Source organism: Erithacus rubecula (genome assembly GCF_903797595.1).
Source record: "Erithacus rubecula genome assembly, chromosome: 14".
Classification (NCBI taxonomy): Eukaryota; Metazoa; Chordata; class Aves; order Passeriformes; family Muscicapidae; genus Erithacus; species Erithacus rubecula.
The window spans coordinates 11,678,282-11,700,512 of record NC_136666.1 but is presented as its reverse complement, the minus strand read 5'-3'; the positions used below and the strand labels follow the sequence as shown (position 1 = coordinate 11,700,512).

The 22,231-nt window shown below is 41.4% G+C and overlaps 3 protein-coding genes across 4 annotated transcripts; 2 read left to right on the top strand and 1 right to left on the bottom strand.

Moving 5' to 3' along the window:
* The first annotated feature begins 1,734 nt into the window (after window positions 1-1,734).
* SQOR (sulfide quinone oxidoreductase) lies at window positions 1,735-10,539 on the top strand. 2 transcript variants are annotated; one of them, XM_079318175.1, is made up of 10 exons: window positions 1,735-1,960; window positions 3,177-3,416; window positions 3,715-3,885; window positions 4,374-4,427; window positions 6,002-6,196; window positions 7,104-7,313; window positions 7,784-7,967; window positions 8,796-8,863; window positions 9,719-9,897; window positions 10,078-10,539. In XM_079318175.1, exons 2-10 carry the CDS (start codon window positions 3,195-3,197, stop codon window positions 10,133-10,135), a joined length of 1,341 nt encoding a protein of 446 aa, XP_079174301.1. In that variant the 5' UTR covers window positions 1,735-1,960; window positions 3,177-3,194; the 3' UTR covers window positions 10,136-10,539. The 2 variants fall into 2 exon arrangements, with proteins under 2 accessions (XP_079174301.1, XP_079174302.1); XM_079318176.1 differs by lacking the exon at window positions 6,002-6,196 and having other exon boundaries at window positions 1,825-1,960; window positions 10,078-10,308.
* Window positions 10,540-10,769: 230 nt separating this feature from the next.
* Window positions 10,770-13,538, bottom strand: LOC306808044 (nicotinamide riboside kinase 2-like). The gene is made up of 8 exons (XM_079318177.1): window positions 13,398-13,538; window positions 13,159-13,249; window positions 12,722-12,767; window positions 12,396-12,582; window positions 12,092-12,163; window positions 11,377-11,483; window positions 11,079-11,170; window positions 10,770-10,966 (listed from the first exon to the last, which is right to left on the bottom strand). Exons 1-8 carry the CDS (start codon window positions 13,421-13,423, stop codon window positions 10,961-10,963), a joined length of 627 nt encoding a protein of 208 aa, XP_079174303.1. The 5' UTR covers window positions 13,424-13,538; the 3' UTR covers window positions 10,770-10,960.
* A 2,422-nt stretch (window positions 13,539-15,960) lies between these two features.
* Window positions 15,961-21,865, top strand: LOC306807866 (CDC42 small effector protein 2-B-like). Its single transcript, XM_079317854.1, has 4 exons — window positions 15,961-16,664; window positions 18,030-18,239; window positions 18,664-18,765; window positions 19,309-21,865. The coding sequence occupies exons 2-4, from the start codon at window positions 18,186-18,188 to the stop codon at window positions 19,381-19,383; spliced, it is 231 nt and encodes a 76-aa protein (XP_079173980.1). The 5' UTR covers window positions 15,961-16,664; window positions 18,030-18,185; the 3' UTR covers window positions 19,384-21,865.
* Window positions 21,866-22,231: the final 366 nt, after the last annotated feature.

Sequence of the window (22,231 nt, the reverse complement as noted above, 5' to 3'; positions counted from 1 at the left end):
CCAAATCAGGATTGAATTCCTTTGATATTTCTTGATTTGTATGCAGTCATACAGAATCCAGTTTATTGTATCAGGTCATATTCTCTCTCTCTGTCAAGAACTGTGTGGTTTTTTCCAAGGAATGGTGATTTTGTGGAGTTTTGTTTTGTTTAAAAAAAAAAAATAATGGTCATTTTAGCTAAAACTAGAGAATTCTAGGAAAGTAACTGAAATTGATACTTTTGAAATTTGGCACATTTCAACATTTGGAATAATTTTCAATCAAAGAAATAAAAGCTCACAGTGCTTACCTGAGGAATCCATAAAAATGTAATTGATTAGTTTTTCCTATAAAAGCATGGTATGATCTGGGTTTTCTATGAATAAGGACCTAATTTTGCTAAATGACTTTTCTGTAATAAAGGGGGAAAATTAATAAAAATATATACGATGAAGTTTGTTCAGTTTACTTAACTTCTATTAATGTGTTCTTAAATTACTTCAGTGAAAACTGCAATTCATTACCTCCATTGGGTGTTCTACCAAATACTCTTGTAAGTCTTAATGCATAAAAGTAAATGCTGCATTGGATGAATTTAACAATACTGACATCTAAAAATGTGTGTTTGCATCAGCATGCACAGCTAGAGTGAGCAATTCTATTGTTGTACACTTAATCTTGTTTGATTTTATAAGAAGTTCCTTAGGGAGTAGGTAAATGTGGTGGTACAGGGTTAGGCAGTGTGTGCCCAGCCCTCACACAGCAGCCCCAGCCTTTCATCCTGCCTGGACTTTGGAAAGGTTAGGACAGCACTCCCTGCAGCTGCTGGAGGCCTCTGTGCTACAGGTGAGCAGTTTCTTCATGTTTGGTTTGTGAGATGTTGATGAGTTACAGAATTAATTTGAGTAATTTTTTTAAAATTAAAACTGCAGGCTATCTCTGTCAGCAGTCTGAGGGGAAATATGCATGGGAACTTAAAGAAAATATTGCAATGTCTAAAGACAATCCTAAAAATACATGTTTAAAAAACCAGCCCAACAATTTGCTCATTAACAGAGATGAGAATCAACCTCTTAGAACAAAAAAATGCAGAAAAAAAGGCTGCACTGTTATTATACAAAGGCAGCTGGAAATAGAAAATTGAGAAACTCATAAAAAAATATGAAAAGGGGGAGTTTGGATGTTTTGAAGGATGTGACTATAAACCCTGGGGCTATTTTCTGTTTTATTCTCTAGTATTAACAAAAATCTCTGATCTCCATGTGACAGTTCTAAAGATACTGATTTGTGTGTTCTTCCAGTACATTTTCTGTCCAGTAAAACCCAGGAACTGTTAGTGTTCTCTTTGAAAAGAGAGTCTTTGCATGGGAGATGCACTCCATGAGAGCTCATTTATTATTAATTATTGATCTAGTAAGTGTTTTGGCATTATTTCATTAAGCTTGATCATTTTGCTGTTTTTCTGTCTATAGAAAAGGGCTCCTCGATTCTAGTTTAGGGCTGGTGGCTACAGGTAACCTGGGAAAGTTCAGCTGTTGAGGTGCGGTGGTCTCTCTATGGCAGGTGCTGTAGTGCTCGTGGTTCTGTGCGGGTCAGGCCGGTGTGAGTGACCTGTGCTCTGGGATGGGACTGTACTGCTGCCCGGCATGGAGGCCGGTGCCGAGCGCGCAGCAGGGTTTCGATCCGGGAGTGGCAGGGAGCCAGGTTTAGGACTGACGTTTCAAAACTTTGGGAAGCACGGGGTTGGAGCTGTAGGTGCCAGCGGTACGTGCCCGGAGCGGGGCTGCGCTCTCCTGTCCACTCCTGTGCACCCCTGTCCTCCCCTGCCCTGCCCTGCCCTGCCCGGCCGGAGCGCGGCCTTTGCCCGCGGCCGGGCAGCACCCGGGGCCCGAGCCCCGCCCCGCCGCTCCCGGCGCCCGGCTCCGATCGCAGCCGGGCCGGCGGCGCGCTCCTTCCCTGCCCTGCTCGGCGCCACGAGCGGTGAGTGCGGAGGGAGCGGGGGGGAGCGGCGGGGGCTCCGTGCTGCCGTGGGAGCGGGGCTGTGGCGCCGGGCCGGGCGGGGAGCGGAGCGGAGCGCAGGGCCGTGCGGCGGGGCAGCCTGCGGGCCGCGGCGGCCTCCCGAGCGCGGACGGGGCCGTGCCCCAGCCCCGGGTCGCGGCCCTGCTGCCCCTGGCCCCGGGGGCCGCTCGCTCCCTTGCGGCTGCTGTGACCCGAGCCCGGGGGCTCGCAGGCTCCGGAGCTGCCCGCCCGGCTCGCACACGTGCAGGGGTGCAATGCTGGAACTGCTGCTCTGTCGCCAGCTGTTTAACGAATAGCTGCAATGATCCGTACTTCTTGCCAGTAGGACTTCTCCAACTTTAGTTATTCCAGCTTGCTTCAGTAAACTGAAGTAGGCAGTCTGAGGAGCTTAGCCCGTGGTAGGTTCCCTGCAGAGGAAGGAGCTGAGCTGTCCCGAGTGTCTGCAGGAACTGCGCTTCTTCCAGGACTGTTGAGGCACTGAGGTACTGAGCTCTCCTGCTCAACCTTAACTATGATTTGTTTAAAATGCATTTTCTAAAGTATTAAACAGACTTATTTTAAAAACATGTAAACAAATAGCCTTAGAGTGAAAGGGAAAAGAGATTTGTGAACGGGGTCCCTTTTTAAATAGCTGCCTGCACAGATGATAAACAGCCTTCTAAAGTGAAACTAACTTACTGTGGAATTGGGTGTTTTGTTCTGACTGGGGAGGGGATGATAGGAAAAGCTTTGCATCTTGGAAACCTGGAAAACAAAATTATTAACATTTGTTTTACAGTGGATGCCTCTTGAGATTTTTACCTCTCTGTCCCAAATTGTTACTGTGAGGATTAATAATGGAGCATTATAAAGAATTCAGGATAGACAGACATGAAGAATGTCAAGATAGCACAGAAAAGTGCAGAACAAGTTGCTCAACTACATCTAGTGTAGTGAAGAATTTTTGAAGCTGACGTTGGAAGATTTTCTTGAAATTATTTTAGGTTTCTGGTGTAATTTTTAAACTCTGGTCTGTAGGTAACATAAATGAGTAAGTAAATGAAAAAGCAGTAATTCTTGCCTGATGACTCGAGGAATTTATTATTAAAATTTTTGCCTTGAAAACTAACCCAGGTATTTAAATAAATATTAATTCTGCCTTCTATAATTGTTACTGGTTCCTTTCCTTATCTCCTAGCTTCCCACTTAATGAAAGATGTCACCATTTGGAGCAGTGTCCTCCTGCTCCCGTCTCTGTTCTGGTGTGTGGTTGCTGAAACCAGGAATGCAGAGCTCCTTGCACACAGCAGCCAGGTGTGCTGCCAGGGATTATTATGAAGTCCTTGTGTTGGGTGGAGGTGCTGGAGGAATCACCATGAGTGCTCGGATGAAGAGGAAAGTGGGGGCAGAAAATGTGGCTGTTGTTGAGCCAAGTGAGGTGAGTCTCCCTCTGCTGTAAAGCACTGTAAAGAATAAGTATTTTACATAAGTATTTACATGTTTTTAGCTGTGGAAAGTAAGGCAGCTAAGCATCTTTCAAAAGGTTTTCTACAACGCTTTCTTCTCAGTAAGATTTATACATCCCTGCAGCTTTGTCGTGGAAAAATCTTGGTTATTTATACACCTTCTTTTGTTAAGAATAATACAATGTTCAGAGTACATTGCTCCCATTTGGAGTGATTTGCTTTAAGTCCCTTTAAACAGTTTTGAAATATCCATTTAAACTTTTATTTCAGACTCATTACTATCAGCCACTGTGGACCCTGGTTGGTGGTGGTGCAAAGCAGCTGGCAGCTTCTGCACGTCCAATGGGAAGTGTAATTCCTAAAGGTGTTGAGTGGATCAAATCTCGAGTTACAGCATTGGATCCAGATAAGAACTGTGTTTGGCTGGAGAATAATATTAAGGTAATAATGTAAAAAAAAGAAAAAAAATTTTTTATTTTATGCCATGAGTTGTCTGTCCACTTCCTGCAGATCCCTTTAGAACTGCCTATTGAACAAGGCCTCCAGCATCTAGGAGGCTGGGGAATTCCAATTAGTCTTATATACTTGATCCTAAAATCTTTTTCTCTCAAAAATTGTGGTAGATAACTAGGTTAGAATAACATCAATTTAAAATACTATTATTGTAAGCCTTTGCCCCGTTTATGGTGAAGTGAACAGAAAAGAGAGAATATTTTGCACCAGATATCTGGTTCTGTGTATAACAAAGGCTGTGTGTAACTCATAATGCAGTGAGCATTTTAATTAGAATTCTTAGAGTTTAATTTATGTTACAAATGCTCCCTATATCTCCTTCCTTGTGATTCTGTTGCTGTCAGCTAACTGAAATTTACTTTGAGGTAATGCTTTGGTTTCTTTGTCTAAAGTACTTTCTGTTCCTTACACAACAGGTATCCTACAAGTATCTGATAATTGCTCTTGGAATTAGTCTGCATTATGATAAGGTAATTGTTTTACAGTGATCATATTTTTACTAATTTTAATAGCATCACGTAGATTTATTAAAGTAAATGGCTTTTCAGTACTGCTTTTACTGCAAGATATTGAACACTATGAATTAAAGAGCTAGAAGACAAACTAATGACTTTATTCCTTCCACAGATCCTTGAGTAATAATCCAAATTACCCTTGGGAAAGCCTTTTATGAGAACTTGTTGCATCTCTGTGGCAATATCAGCAGATAGGGCAGCAAGTTAAATCTAGAACTTTAAGGCAGCCTGTTATAATGAGATAATAAGGTGTGCTGACTGTAGTCTGAAGCATCTCATAATGTAAACAGAGTGAGGAACACAGAGCAGTCAGTAAAATCTCAGCTGCAGAATTTGTTTGACCTATCCTCACCTTTCTTAAAGGATGCACTTCAAAAGGAGCCAGCTGAGTTACCAGGCTTGTGTTTAAATAGGCCCTGGGGCCCTTCTTGTGTAGCATTTCCTGTGCACTTCACAGGGTGGCACTCAGAGGAAAATGCTGGTGCAAGAATGACTGCAGTGATGTGCAGGAGGAGGAAAACACAAAGAAAAGAGATGTCTGAGCAATTTGGCTCTTGTGGTTTTACCCTGACCTGAATAGGGTGTAGTACCTGACAATATACTTAAGTATCTCTGTGAAAAGCTTTCAAGATGTATGTCAGACAAGAGCTGGTCTCAGTTAGCTACAGTCACAAATAAACTCTGGTGAATAGGTCAGTGGAACAGGAGTTGCAGCATATTCAGTGACCCTCCTCTCAGTCCTCATATCTATTGCTTCAGTACAAGCTGATAAAAGTCAATTCAGTGCTCACTAGTAGAAGCCATGTAACACAGTTAATCACTCTGTAATGAAAACTCATGGTAACTTTAAAACAAAAGTGCACACTTGAAAAAGAGGGATAGTTTCTCTTCACCAGCAGTGTACTTCTGGTGCAGACTGGAATGTCCCAAACACATTGCAGTGCATGTAACATGTCTCCATATTCTCACAGAATTTCTGCAATTTATTATTTTGAAATGGGTGCAACTTCCTTTCTCACAAGCAGATGCTCAGGTCGTAGTAGGAATAAAAGGGAAATAATTACTGGATGCAGATTAGTTAAAATAAAATGACCCTAGGCATATACAGGTATCTGGAACTGACTACAGAAAAATTTCATTCATCTTATAAATTTTCATAATGCTTTTTTTTTTTTTTTTCTTACATGATTTTTACTTGTGATGATGTGGGAATGACTTTATAAGTTCTTATCCTAATTTCAGTCTACAAAAACTTGGGTTTGGGTCTGCACTGAAGACTTATGCTCAGATGTTGCAGACCAAAGTAATTTCATTAAATGTTACATCTACTAAATCATATACTCAGTTCTAAAGGAAATACCTTTTATTGCTTAGGCCTATTTTTAAAAATACCAACTAGCAAGTAAGTATGGATTTTCTTTTTGATAGAAGCTTCTCATATAGTTATTTCTCAGTCTGTATTCAATATTTGTCAATGATAACAAAATTTTTGCCATCTGTACTTGAAACCTTAATTTCTCTTTTCCTAGATCAAAGGCTTGCCTGAAGGTTTTAAATACCCAAAAATAGGTTCCAATTATTCAGTCCAGACAGTAGAGAAAACATGGAGAGCTTTACAAGATTTCAAGGAAGGAAATGCTATCTTCACTTTTCCAAATACTCCAGTGAAGTGTGCAGGGGCTCCTCAGAAGATCATGTATTTATCAGATGCATACTTGAGAAATGTAAGTCTTTCACCCTCTCTGCCAGTGCTTGTTCTCACATTGGAAGGGAGGCTTGTTCTAATGGGCTTCATATTATCTTTAAATCAAATATAAATCACATGGGAATACTGTAATTTAGGACTATTAAAGGTACTGAGTTGCTTTTTTTTATTTTTAATGTATAAGGAATGCAGGTAAATGGATTGTACATAAATATTTAGCATATATTTAATACCAGAGAAGCTTGTAGAATTCAGAAATTCAATTCAGAATTTCATTCTGAAAGAACTGCTTGGCCTGCTTCTGGTGAGCTGCAGATACAACTGTTCTCAGTCTAATTCATAACTTCACATGGTGCACCAAAATAAAACTGGTTGGAGTTGAGTCCTTCTTGTTACTTTAGGTACTTAATACCTGTTGCCATTTGTCTGCTAGTCTGAAAAGTGGCTGTGCTTGTTCCTTGGGGTGCATTGTCTCAGCATCAGAAGTCTTACCCAGGCTGTTAAAGCAAGCTTAGTGGAAGCAAAGACAACTTCAGGTGGAAGTGTCAGGCTTCATTTGTGTTTAAGTTTCATGAGCTACCTACTGGGTGAGTACCTGAATTGTGCATAGAAGTGAAGGTTTCAGAAAGCTTTATAACACTAAACTGCTTGAAGAATTTACCTTGCATACAGCAGTTCCTCAGTGCCTTGCAGCCACCTCTTCTCATAAGTCATTTGTGTGAGGTATCTTCAGTACCTCACACTGAAAGTACATACCTTCTAACATGCTGTGAAATATTGATTCGTTAATATTCGTTAATTAATATTCGTTAATAATTGAACTGCATGAATAGTTCTATCAGCCCTTTAGTAGTGCAGCACAGTTCTTTTGTCTCTCCTTGTCACAGTTTCTTAATAGAAAAGGCTAATTGGATCTCCTCCTGCAGACTGGAAAACGTTCCAAAGCAAACATCATGTTCAACACTGCACTTGGTGTGATATTTGGTGTTAAGAAATATGCTGATGCATTGCTGGAAGTAATAAAGGACAGGGATCTTGCTGTTAACTACAAGCGCAATCTCATAGAAGTTCGAGCAGACAAGCAAGAAGCTGTGTTTGAAAACTTGGACAAACCTGGAGTGACTGAAGTTCATCAGGTCAGGAGCTTTCAGACCCCTCATTTGGCTCTATTTATTTTCCTTGTGTACTGCAAAGTAACTTCTGCATTCTTATAACAGTCTGCTTAGTTGTGTATTGCTGTTCCCCCCAAGACCACTCTTCTCTAACTTTAGCAGAATATAAAAAATTTTGAAACCAAGGTGGAGAGATAAAAAAATGTCTCATAAATTATGCCTGGAGTCCTGTATGCTGTGGGAATGTCTCAGGTGTGTATGGAGGCAGGCAAATTGTCTCTAAATGGAGTTACTTACTTACATAATGTTTATGTTAATTAAAGTATGCACTTGAAATTTGAAAGCAGCTTTTCATTCTATAAACTGGTGTTTAAAAAACCAAAACAGACACAAACCCAAGAAACCCTCTCTCCACTCTGTGCTTATTGCCTTATACCAACAGATAGATTTTGCTCTGATGAACTGACCATTGAGTGCCTTTTCTTTCTGTTTAGTATGAAATGCTTCATGTCACACCCCCAATGGGGCCACCTGCTGTACTCATCAACAGTCCTGTCTCAGATGAAGGCGGCTGGGTGGATGTAGATAAGGAGACTCTACAACATAAAAAGTATCCCAATGTCTTTGGTATTGGAGACTGCACCAACCTTCCAACATCAAAAACTGCTGCAGCTGTAGGTAAAGTTGCATGTGTATGTTTGTGTGTGTCAATGACAAGACTGGAGTCACAGTAAGCTTTTTGTTTAGTTTGCTACTCCTAAGGTCATGTCTTCAATTTTGAGCTTTCAAAAAGACCAGAGTCTCCTGGGCTGACTACATAACTACAGACCATGTTGATGCCACTAACCCAGCAGTTCTGTTGTTCCAGATGCCTCACAGATTACCTAATTCTACTTTTTGTGTTCACAGAAATGTCATATTATGAATGAACTATTATCATATTACATTATCATTCAGTAATGAACCTTTCTGCTTTATCTTAGTTCCTCGTGCGTGTGTCTCCCTTTTGATAAGTCACTATCAAAAAATTACATATTCTGGCCTTGTAACCACAGGTTCCACAATTAAAACACTTCAAGTGTATAGTATCATAACTGATAAAAGGCAAATAAAAGAGTAGAAAAAACCCCAGGGTATACAGTATGTTACTGATGGAATGAAAGAGTGGGGTACTTAACTACTTCAGTAAATGGGTCTACAGTTACAGCACTCAAAATGAAACAGAACTTCAGTGTACCAGAACATCAGTGTTTGATAAGACTGAGCAGGTATAATTTATCATAGGAGAATGGGCATAGGCTAAAAATATCAGCTCAAGTTTCATTAAGCTTTAGCATGTTCAAAACACTGAGGCCAAAGGATTAGTCCTTTTTTTTTTTAATCTGGGACAGTAAATTCAATTGCAGCTGAATTGTCCAACAAAATGCCTGGCTGCTACTGTTTGCTTCAGTAATGACAATAGTTGCTGGCTGAAATGTCTTACATTTATCTTTCTTTCTTGTTTAGCTGCACAGTCTGGAGTCCTTGATAAAACTATTTCTCTGGTAATGAAGAATGAGATGCCAGTTAAAAAGGTACTTAGGACAATTCTTGTCTTAGGGAGAAATTCTCCTGAATGTTTTCTCCTCCCTTATGCAGGAAGTCTTGCAAGCAGTTGAGTGTGTGAACCAGAAGGCAGGAAAGGCTTTGCCTCTGCAGTTGTGGTGTTAGATGTTTACTTGCTGCATGTCTGAGTCATAATAGAATTGCACAGTTCATGATACTTCCAGTAAAAGTATTAACTCTTTGATTCCCTGACTTCTGAATTGAGAGAAGGTTAGAGGCTGATTGGTCAGGGTTTTTCATCAGTACAAGTGATTTACTTACACTGTAAAGGTAATACCTGCTCCAGAAACACTTCTGCAAACTTGCTTCCTTTGTGTTGGATGTGATCTTTTAAGGAATTAAACTGAAGCTTCTGTACTACAGCTGTTAAGCCTATAAATATGCTCAAATTTGTCCTTGAACCTTTATCTTACACACAGCTTCCTTGGGGCACTCACCTGAATATCCTGCAATTCTCTGGAAATTCTCATTAAAGATCCTGTTGGCTTGTTGAAGTAAACACAAGTAAACACCAGCTCTCAACCTGATCTGCTGGTCACCTGTTCCACTAGTTCCAATAACCAACCATTAATGGCATTATGTCCTATTGTTCTAGGTTAGGCCCAATTTAAGCAATGTTGTTTAGCAGATCTACATTTTAAAGAGTGGCTTAGTATTATGGTTAATAAACCAGAACTGGCTTAGCAGCCTTTCAACTTCACTGATATTTACACTGTAAATGCAGAAACCTAGGAAGTTATTTAAAAATGTGAATGTTAACCGTGGCTTGTAAGACATCAGTCTTTAGGCATTATCAGAATAATGAGAAGTATTTTTCATTGCAGTATGATGGATACACTTCCTGCCCCCTGGTAACAGGCTACAACAAGGTGATTCTGGCAGAATTTGACTATAATGCTCAACCTTTGGAGACTTTTCCCATTGACCAGAGTAAGGAGAGAACAACCATGTACCACATGAAAGCTGATATGATGCCTCTGCTCTACTGGAATGCACTACTTAAGTAAGTATCAAAGAAAAACTATCAGGTAGACACACCTGTTCTGGTTTAGTTCCTCATCCTCAGTTGTGATCAGAACAACCCCCTAATGCTCATTTCTTCACAGTACAGTATCGTGTAAAGAAAAAAAAACTGTCCCAGCCCTACTTCAATAGTAAGTGAAAGAACTTTCTCTGTTTCCAGGGGATACTGGGGAGGACCAGCTCCTGTCAGGAAGCTAATGCATCTGGGCTTGAAGTAATTGCTGGTTCTCAGCATTGGATAAAATCTTCCAAAGAAGTGGACTGGTCTCACACTGGATCAATACATATCTTCCCTCTTGGAATATCTGGCAGACTTTTTTTTTTTAATCAAGCTTGGTCACTAATTCACTTTTCCTCCTACTATGAATTAAAGTCTTCATAGTGTTCTTTCCCTGCTCTTTTGTTTAAACTGAGGCCTTAAACTACTTCTGCCTTTACAGAGGAATCTGACCTTGCCTTACCCTTCAGATTACTACAGGAATTGCTAGAACAATTAATACTTTCAAATCTATTATGTATGTAAAATTTTCTTCCTGACTCTAAACTGAATTGTCTGCATCCAAGATCAATGTGTGCACTGGATTTAACAGTGACTCAATGCTAGTAAAATGGCCTGAAAGTCTCCTGTTCTCTTATTTTTGAAGAACATCAATCCTAATTTCTAAGCATAACTGCTGCCTAATTCTTATAGGAATGCATGCAGAGTTTTGAAAGCAAAGAAGTCAAAGCAGTGTCTTTGTATATGGATACACACACACTCTCCTAGGATATTGAGCCACAATGTTTTAACCTGTGACACTAAGAACATCATGGAGAGAGTCACCTGAGAACATATACTAGACTGAAGCATAATTTAGGATCACAGACAAGGGGGAAGTGCTTTTTAATTATGACCATATAGAACTCAATTTTCAAAGGAAAGGTTGAACAAAGTTGGGTTTGAGAGTTGAGTCTTCACAGAAGCTGGAACTTTAGAGGCAGTCAGGTAGACAGCATGGAGCAAACAGGAATCATCTTCATTCACAAGAATCAGCAGCAGCAGCTTATTTCTAAACAGAAGGATAGATGTGAACATAAAAGTTACAGCTTCATGCTTTTCCAACACAGGTTTTAAAATATTTGCCTTTGAATTACAATTCAATTTTAAGCATGAACATATACCTGGGTGTTAAGCAGTTCTTCAATCTTATTCTGGATCTGCCCATACACTTCATTAAACAGCTCCTCTTTTGATTTCGTCCCATCCAAATGCACTGAAAGGAAGTAAAATAAGAGAGCTGTAATAGAATATCTCTGTAAGCTTGCCAGATCCTAATTTAAAAAGCATGCATCCAGCTGGTATCAGAGAAATATACTCCCTCCACCTGATTCATTTACATCCTCTCATGCATCTAACCAGTACCTATTGCACAGGTTTGAAAAGCAATCTCATAAAGTGCTTTTGTCATTAAAGACTTACCCACATCAACTCCAAGTTCTTCCATTATCTTCCTGTGCTTTACATACATAGGCCAAACGTGGCCATCAAACAATCCAGGTGGATCTGGTACAGTGTAATTCCTTGAACTGTAAATTAAGGCATTGTTACTCACAAGTAGTCTAATTCAGGGAAATGACAGATCCTTCATTGGGTTTCTCTACACATTAGCCTAAGCCCATTGACTCCAGTTTGGTTTCTGAGTTTGTCAAAAGTTAGTAGTTAACAAGAGCTGCAAGCATCAAATTATGTAAATAAATTCAAATTTGATGTGCAGGTCCAAAGTGTTTAAAATGCAAATGGAGTTGCCAAGACTGATCTAAATATTGATTAAAGATATAGCAGAACTTTGGGTAAAAAGCTGTCGACTTATTCCTCTTGAAATGTAGTTCAAGTTTTCATTTGCAATAAGAACAGTGTACAGGTGCAACAATACAGCCAAATGTAAAACTTCAGGTAGTTCCAGACCTGGGAACTGTGTAACTGGAAAACCAGCATGGGAGAAAGCCTAGTGTAAAGTGTGTGCAGAAACTGAGCATTACATACACGATACAATATCTTGGTGGGAAGTTTTAGGTCAGTTTGGTGAAGGAAGCTACATTTGCCTTTACCCCTTCTTACCCAGAAGCTTTAGAGAAACAAAGTCTTGAATAGAATAAGATGTTATTGGGCTAGCAAAGAACTCAGACAAACTTACCTTCTCCTCCTTTTACACTCTTCATATGGAATGGAAAGAAAGTACCGATGGTGGAACACATCAATCAATGGCCTGAAAGAGACAACTGTTTGGTTACACCTCAACTAATTAGTAGCAAAACCCAGAAAAGTAAAACTATATCCATTTCCTGTACTTAGAGTGACCTTTAGACTTGCAACACCTGACCTTGGCAGATGCCTGCTGCTAAATCTTGGTTTAGAACACACCTTTCTATTGCCTTGGAGGTTTCCCCATTACATAAAATAATGTAAAAATCAAAATGTATGAAAGCATAATTGATTACCTGTAGGTGTAAAGTAGGAAGCCTTCAACAATAAGAATGTGGATTGTTTCATCTCCTCCCTCCTTATCTTCCAAGATCTGGGCATCCAGTGTGTTGTTGATCCCATGAGAACGTTCAAACTTGACAGGGTTTTTTATCCAAGCATTTATGGTACTCATCATAGCTTCCATATCTAATGCACTTATCACTAAGGCAAAAAAGACAACTATCATCAAGCAGTAATTAAATATCATCTAGTGATACAGTCACTACAAAACAGTGCACATAAAGAATCAAAATATTCGAAGGTTTTGAGTTGTGTTTTGATAACACTAAGAAAGGCTTACCATCATACTGTTTAAACCCATCTTCAACTTCTATTTCATCTTGGGGCTGAAACAGTAACAAGAAAAAAAACAAACAAACAAACAAACATGTTTGGTCAGGACAAGTACTTAGAAGCTCAATACCCATTTTAAAGCAAGATTCAAGCTCCAAAGCCTGAAGCTACAAGAGGGATCTTAGCCCTCCAGCAGGTTCCTTTGCATGCAGATAAAACCAGCAGTACAAGGCTCAGATAAAGCCGCCCGCCCCTCTATCTTGCCGCGGACAGGAGCGCGGCGCGGAGAGCCGCGTGGAGCCGCTGCAGCGCAGGCTTATCCGGGGCGCAGGAGCCGCGGGCAGGGCGGCGCAGCGCGGGCAGCGCGCCAAGGCGCGGGCGGGCGGAAGCCCTGGGGGTCACCCCGCGCCTCCCGCGGCCTGCAGGGGCGGCGGGCCCGCTCACCTTGAAGAAGTCATCCTGGTGCACCACGCTGCAGTTGGGCAGGGCCCGCATCAGCCGGCGGGTCAGGGTGGTCTTGCCGCCGTTGGTGACCCTGCGGCGAGAGCGCGGCCGTCGGGAAGCGCCACGTGGGGGCCGCGTCCACCCCCCCCCCCCACTGCGGCACCGGGTGGGGCCGGGATGAGACACCCGCGCCCGTCCCGCACCCCGAGCCGCTCTCCCCGCCCGGTCCCGGCTCTCACCCGCCGATGCCGATGATGATGTTCATGGCGCGTCCGGCGGCCGCCCGGCCCGACTCCTACTGCCTGTTTCTGAGGGGCGGGGGGGGACCCGGTGTCGCCGGTACCGGCCGTCTACGTGCCTGAGCCGGGACCCGGGCAGGGGGAAGGAAGGGGCCGGAGAAAGAGGAGAAGGTGGAGAGGGGAGAAGCCAAACGTCAACTGCTGGGCAGCGCCATGGTCGCTCAGAGCAGCAGCAGGGCCGGTCCGCGCCGCGCCGCGCGCTCCGCAAAGGGGGGCGGTGCCCGCGCGCGCGCGCCTTCCCCTCGCGCTCCGCCGCGCCCATTGGGCGGCCGCCTCCGCCGCGCGGCCAATAGGAAGCGGCGTGACGCGAACGGCTCGCGGTGATTGGCTGAGGCGCGCTCACTCACGCCCGGCAGTGTTACCGCGCGGCCGCTAGGCGGCGCTCGACAGCCTTCGAGCCGGAGAAGGGCGGAGGCGGACCGGTGAGGACGTGGCGCCCCCTGCTGGCCATGGCGACGCAGCGCAGGGCCGCGCACTCCCCTCCCACGAGGGCGGAGCCGCAGCAGTGCCGGGCCCGGGCCTGCCGGCGGCTCGGCTGGACCCCGCTCCGGACACCGGCCCGGTTCTGCGGTGATGAGCTCCGCCGGGACCGGCCGTGGCTCCCCGTGAGGCCGGGCGAGGCTGCTGAGGGAGCGGCGGGGCGGGAAGGCCGCGGGGGTGCGCGGGCGCCCCCTGGCGCTGTCCCGGCGCAGCGCGGCAGCCCCGAGCATCGCCGCGGTCGGTCAAGGTCACGGCGCGTCCTCGGGCCGGGCCGCAGCCTCGGGGAACCGGGGAGATGACCGGGAAACAGACACCGAGGGATGCTCTTCTGTAGAGATTCTCTCCTAAATGAGGGCAATCCCTGCTTTTCCTGCTTCCTTTACGTGCTTTTCCTTGGCTGTCATGTTTGCTCCTCAGCCGTGCCTGAGGAACGTTACCTTTTCTAGTTAAAGTTTTTTCCCTTCTGAAAAAAGGGAAATTTATCATCATAACTTTTTTTAGTATAATTAAATTTCATAATTTACAAGCCACTTAATCCATTCAACATGTTTACATTATGGGGCGTGGTCCCAACCATTTGCTTGCTGGGCATGATTTTTACTGATTTTTGTGGTAAAACTGCAGTTGTTTGATAAAAAAACCTTTGTTGATTTCTTTCGCAGTTGTTTTTTGCTTCCAAGTAGAACACATAATTTGGTCTTTTGGCTTTTCTTCTTATTTAAAGGGAAATGGGCACTTAGTAGAAAATAATTTTTTGTTTTCAAGATTAAGGTCATTTAGCTCATTTTCACCTTAAAACAGAGGAGCTGCCTTTGTGGTTTGGGGACTTTTTTTTGTTTTATTTTTGTTGTTGGGTTTTGTTTTGTTTTGTTTTGTTTTGGGCTAGCTGGTTTGGTTTTGAGGAGTTATTTTTTAAATATATTTGTCCACTTAGCTTTGGAAAGAAGGATGTCCTCACAGAGTACACCCCAATTTCTTAGGTTAAAAATCCTACACCCCTAGATTATTGAAGGGCTCAGGTAAAACCTTATTCTCACTTCTCTGTGTGATGATGGTAGACCAATATATACAATATACCAATATATACATTTATGATACATACTAGCATTATTATATAGTTTGAGGAATGCATCCTCATAATCTGTACATACACTGGTAAAATCAGGATACTACTTGCCAGCAGCTAAACTCACTTTACAGCAGATTTTAGCTGTTCAACCCCAAAGTTCTTCCAAAGTCTTAATAATTGTTTTATACTCTTCACCATTTACAATAAGATGCACTCTCCAAGTTTCATGCTCAAAACTAATACAAGTTTTGCTGTCTTTTGCCATGCCTTGTCATTCAAATATTTAAAACTTCAACTGTTTGAGGATAATGAACAAATAAGAAGCATAGTGGTTTTTAGAAAGGCATTTAGGCTGAAATGCACTGCTCCTTGCATGAACTTGGTATTGACAGAGCTGGAATGAAAATGACAACAAGTGGGCCCAGCCCTAATCCCAGTTTAACACTGAACTGGGGCAGGGGGGTGGCAGCCTGTGGCACTAACTGTACCCTCATTGTCCTGTGCTAACAGCTTGAGTCAAGGATTTTGCATGATCTGACCTTGAATCTAAAGGCCAGTTGGGAAGAATAAATATGTTTAGTGATGTTATTTATCAACATTACCATGTGTCTCCCTTCTCTATGCAAACATTCAAGTTTTTGGTTCTTTTGATTTGATTCATGCCAATATTTTCCATTGATATTTCACAAGTCAAACACAAGATTTTTGAATACTTTTTAATACACAGCTGTGGTAGAAGAAATTGATGGTTACACTGATGGAAGTTTATCTCGCCATTCCCAGAGTTCTGGGGCACTTTAAGGCCCTGGGCTCCAGCAGGGCTGTGCATCCTGGCAGCACATCCAGCATCCGTGTCTGCGCGTGCTAGCCATTCCCAGGCCCTTTGTGTCCTCGCCCCGATGATACTGCTGCCATGGTGAAAAACAGAGAGAAAGAACAACAGGATATTGTCCCGTTCTGCTCTGCCTGCCAACTGTGACAAAATGTTGTTTTCTCCTCGGTTCGGGGATTCTTGTTGGCTTTTACTTGTCTTGGGTGAGCCTGAAAGAGTTGAGATATTTTTAAAATTCTTCTTGTCGGTGTGGAAACCTTGAGTCTCAGGGAGCAAGGTGGTGTCCCATGCCCTGGCACAAACATTCCTGTCCTGGGGGATGATTCTCTGAGTCATGCAGAGGAAAAGAAGCGTTCTGATGTAAAAGACAACAGGAAGGCGTTCAGCACGCTGTGTGCCAGCAGGACACCTGCAGAGCTGCCGCAGGGGTGGAAGTGAGCCACAGGCTGCACGGGGAGTGCTGAGAAAACCGCACGGCTGCACAAATCTGACGCCAAAGCAGGGCTCTATTTTTGGGCTCCGCTCTGCGTTTCTGACACCTGTAGGGAGGGACGCGTGAAGCGCACAAGAGACTTGAGCAGCACCTCCCGGAGCGGAGGAGCCGCCGCGGGGCATGGGAGCGCAGCGGAGCGTTCCTGCCTAGCCAACAGCACTAATTATAACCCAGGAATATGAACTGTAAATGTGCTGAAGCTGCCAAGACGGGAGCTGGGCGTGTGCCAGAGCTTGAATGAGGACACACCATCCTGAGAGGACTGTGGGAGCAGCAGAGCAGCGAGGTACGCGCCGAGCCCCGGGAGGGAGATGGACACACGGCAGGAGCACGGTAGGCGTTCAGATCTTGCTCCGGGATGGCCATGGCGTGTGACAGCCAGCCTGCTTTCCAAATCGGTGATCTCTGTGCCATGACACACTTGAGAAAATCTTAGCTTTGATGTGGTCTCATTAACATGCAACAAACCTAAAAAATCTGCGGCTAATGGGAAGTGCTGGCAAAAGCTTTTATTTCTGCATGTTTTTATGGTTGTATGGACCACTGTGCCTTCCGGTGGTGATAAAGACCATCGTGAGGGCATCAGGTGAAAAATTATAATTGAGGCAGATAACGAGTTCTATCAAAACCACCAGAACAAACTGAAATAATGTAAGACATTCTGCAGAAATGTATTACATAGACTACTTAAACAAAGGGGCAGACTTAACAAATGCTTTTAAAGATAAATCACAGAAATGTAAAAATCTGCTTGAAGTGAGGACTGATGAAATATTAGAAAGCCAAAAAGTTGAAAGAAATAGATGTGCTAATTACATAATTGTGGGACTACATAAGAAATGCCTATGAAGGAGGAAGCTTATGCTGGTTTGTTCTGAAAGCTTTAGTGGAGGTTCAGAAAGATTGACTTGATGAAACTATACTGTTTAACTTCTGTTAAGCTGTAAGCTTTAAAAAAATAACAAAACATTCTTTAAATGAAATGCTTTTATGATCTGGAGTAGAAAAAGTTGATAGCAAAGGCTGCTCTATAACCCAAGGTTTGCTTTGAAGGAAGATACATTGAAAAAAAGAAGTAACTGCTAAAAGTTGGGCTGTGTCCCAGTGTCAGGGTACTCAGAGTGAGTTCCTGGATGTGTCTAGTTCAGGATTGCTATGTTAGTATTTTTATATATTCGGGGAAGCTCTAGGCTCTGATGAATGGTTTCTCTTGCAGGTAGGCAAGGCTCTTCTTTTCTCTTTTAAGGGCTATTTGGAGTTGTAGAAGGTTTTTTGTTTTGAGCTTTTCCCTATCTGTAGGGAACTATAACTCTATCATATGTAAGGCCTCTGTTTGTAAATGTTAACAGGTCAATCAGTTTGAAGCTGGTTTCTTACAAAACAATAAATAATAAGTATTGACTATCTTTGCTTACAACCAGATTACAGACTGTTAAACAAGACTTGACTTAATTCTAGCATTATTTTTATTACACTTCTATAAAGAACTTTCAATACTCTCTCTGAGTAAATATGAAGAGTTCTTAATTCTGATTTCTGACGTGATCATAGTAATTTTAAATTGATGGTTCTCTCTTCTATAGGTATGTTTAAGAATGCAACAGTCTTGGTTGAGTCTTAGGAACTGCCTATTACTCGATAAGTGTTACAAAGCTTTGATGTATTTTAATATGAATCTAAATATTAATCTCTTTGCAGGTATACTTATCAGGTGCATTCTGTGATGTCTCCCAGTGAACCTGCACAAGCAATTCCTTTCTAAGCTCAGTCTAGGAACTGCGTCTTGGTCCTTGTACTGCTCAAACTCCCAGAGAATTAGACTTAACAAGACCTTATTGCCTGCTGAGAGATATAATGACTGAGTTCCTGGTTTGTTTTAATTGGTGCAATGGTGAACAGCCACCACCGGTAGGTAGATGCACAACTGCCACCTTTTATCAGATTTGAAATTTTATCTTCCAGTTATATGGGAAACACTTTCATTATCCTGTTGTTTTGATTAGTTTGGGCAAAGTAAAAGAAGCTAAAACCAGTCCTGCTAAGCTATGTTTGAACTGTTTGTTCTTTTCCAGAAACTTGCACAGTATGAGTATTTGCAATTTTCAGGCCCTGACTTTCTAACAATAAAGCTTTTTGCTAGAATTCAATTAACAGTAATAAAAGTGACTTTCATTGTATCTTATGGTGAACAGTCTGAAACTTCAGCCCTCTTGCCATGAGGTGTCGTTAGGGGTCAGTCGTGGCTATCTATTTTTAACTTGGCTACTTGTTGCTGGCTGAAAGCTGCAGATGTTTTCTAAATAGAGACCTAAGATATCTTTTTTTCTCACAGAAGAGGCGTCGCAGGCTGGACCGGAATATGATAGGAGAGCCCATGAACTTTGTACACACCGCGCACGTCGGGGCCAGGGAGATGAGTAGTGACTATTCCTCAGTAAGTGTGCACCCCTGGAAAAGCACAGATCTGCCCCCAGGAACCTGTGGAGCAAGTAGCTGATAAAACACTATTGTAAGAGAGAGAAAAATCGTAAGAGAGAGAAAAATCTTAAGGATTTTTTTTTTAATCAATAGAGTAGCATCAGAACAGAATTGTCTTTTGGTTTGTAAACAAGATACTGTGGGAGATGCACTGAGCAGGAGGTGCTCATTTCCTCAGTATCTTTGCACATGATGAGAACCTTTTGGATATAGATTCTATGGGTGCATTCAATACTAGAATCAAATCACCTTGAAGTCAAAGCTGTGCCAGGGTTTGGGATGTAAGAGTAAGTGGATTTCCTACAGCAAAATGCATCTCAAATAGAGACTTAAAGACAATATAACAGTCTGGGATTTAGTTATTATTTCTCCCTACTTCAGTTGGGACTCAGCACTGTAAACATATGGCTCACCTGCCCTTTCAAATTGATGCCTTTAATAATTGCTCTGGCAACCAGAATTCATACCATGCATGTTTTAATAAGCTCTTTTTTCCTAGGCTGTATCAATTCAGGACCACATGAAGTCTAAAGGTGGCTATACAAATGGCACTTCTGCAACTGTTGAAATATAGGAAACTGAGAGAAGGCTGAAATCTGCTCTGTCTTATGAGGACCCCCTGGACTTTGCTTTCATATTTTCTAAAACCTTGTTATCATGGAGTAGGGAGAATATCTGAATTTAAAATAGGTCAGTACAAGCTTTGGTGTTCTTTGCACAATATCTTCTGAAGAAGTTATTGTAAATTATCCTTAAAATGGTCTGTCATGGTAATGTTGTAGTAGCAACTGTAATTTGTCACTGTGGATGACTTCCTACCTCTGTCCCAAAAGCCTCTCAAAGCTGTCAGATAAGATGGGATTGGAAGTCAGCATGAATCGTCTGGGATTTTGGCATCTGTCTTTTTCTTCTCTCAGGAAATGCAGAGGATATTTATTTGGAAGGTATTACATGATTTCACTTCTTACATGGGCTAAACTGAGTTTTGCTAAGTACGACCTTGCAGCTGCCAGATAATTGTGGATCTGTTTTTTAGATGCTTTACAACCTAATGCATAAGTCTTTGATATTTTGTAATGCTTTTTGATAGTGAATGAACTCCAATGTAGGATAGTTAGCTAAGTCTGCAAAACACAGTGAAACTTCTGCCTTGCCAAGATAACAATTTTCTTTCTAAAAATGGAGCTTTTGCAAACATTCTGACTCTCAAATGAGACTCAGAACAAGAGATGTGTCCTTCAGTGACTAGGCTGCCTCCTATCCACACACACTGCTGTGACTGGCAGCTATTACTGCAACACTGATAATTGTACCTGCCAATTAACTTCAGTGGTGCTGCAATATGCTCACAACTGTGTGTTAGTTTTGCATGACTACAATTGAATTTTAAACTAAACATATTTAAGATCCCTCTCTTTGTTACCTCTCTGTAACAGTAACCACACAGGACTTCAAGGGATATCTTCCTTGTCTTTCTGGATCCTTAATTTCAAGACTGTCTGTTTTATATTAAATTAATCTTTTCTTGCATGTGGTGTAAGTGACATGGCCATGTGAAGGACACCCATTTAAAGAATATTCTGAAAATTTGCAGGAGAGTATTAAATGAAAACAGCATTTTGCAGAGTTCCAGCACTTCATAAATATTTAAATAAATATCCATAAATATTTATACATACTCAAACTACAGTTTATTACTTAGTTCTTATTCGTCTTTCTATTAAGTGACATGACAAAACTGCTGAAGCTGAACTCAGTTTTTGTCTTACCCAATCACTGGCAATTGTTTCCCCAGCTCAAAATTATGTATGACTACCACTGTAGAAACAGGAAATCTGCTTGCTCTCATGGGATTAACTAATTACAAGTGTTTAAATTGTTGCCATATCAGCACAAGTTATGATGGAGGTCAGCAAACTCTGTCCTTGCTCTAGGCACAAGATCAGTTCTTAATTTTTTTCCATTTAAATAAATTTATAGCTGGCAAAGCTTTTAACTTGTATAATTCTGTTTGTAGTTGTGATACTTCTTAAATCTAGGCTGCTGGGCATTGCTGAATTGTTGATCTGCCTTTTCTGAGTATACTAGGGGACTTAAAACATGAATGGTAGCTCTGTGCTTCTGTATATGGTCAAAAAACCAGCTTTTCCCCTCCCCTGTATTTTATCTTTTATGTCCAAAAAGGAACAGGGAGTATTGCTTTTTGTAACAGCCAACAGCTGATCATAACATTCTGCAACCACATAAGAGAAATATAATATCCATGTCTTGCTAGATCCTTACTCTTGGATTAGAATGTACACCAAATTTTAATATATTTTAAAATTAGTGTAGTTAACTGTACATTTAGCTTTTGCAAGTCTTTTACATTTCTGTCTTCTAACTTGAGATAGGCTCTAACAGCCTAATATTAACAGTATATTAAGACACAGTGTTTAAGGAAGCTAAATCCTGTATAGTGTTAAGGAAGCAGAAAGTGGCCAAGTTGTTTGAAAGAATAAATTCTAATTAATCTGCTATTACATGGAGTTAATGCATCAAATCATCTATACCTGCCCAGAAAAAATGGTGTTAAGGCAATTTTCATGAGAGACACACTAAGAAAACATGTTGAACAGAAGTTGGGGTTTCTTTAAATCTACCCATTCAGTAGATTTAAAATTAGTGGTGTAACTAGAAATAAAGGAGTTGGTAAATATTTCAGTTCTTCTCTCTAAAAATAAATGAACAGATTTTTTTTTATTAAACACTTATTTAGAGAAAAATCCTAGTTTTGATCATGTAAACCAAGTAGAACTATCTGGTGTGAAACTAAACTATTTTCATCAGACTATATAGTATTATATAGGACCATAAGAAAGTGCAACATCACTAAAAAGAAATGTTTTGCTATTACATTAAAAATGTAATTATTTTTAAAAATCTAACAAACATAAAGACATGTTTTAGGGATTAGGTATTTTTTGTTCTATATTTAGAAACCTCATGTATCTGTAATCAGGCATGTAACTAAGTATGAGCCTATCTTAGTCATAATAAATATGTTGAACTGGGCACTTGCACTCTTTTCATATTCTGGAAAATCTTGGTATTTTCTCTGCACTGAAAACCTGTTGATTAAGTGGATGGATTTGCATGGCTTGAACTTTTATTGCACAGAATGAAATTTCTCCACTAGAGAGCACATCAAGTCTTCTCTTTTCTATGCAAGCTCTTACTCCATGTGGGATTTGGTGTTTCCTTGAGCTTGACTGAAATAAAATACAGAAATAACACCATATGATTAAACTTTTTAATCTACATTTTAGGCTGTGAAGACCTTACATCAAGTCAATCAAGAAACAGTACGTCTCTGACAATGACATCTTATGGTTTTGTTTTTTTAAATCAGAAGTAAAATAACTTGCAAGCAGAACAGGATC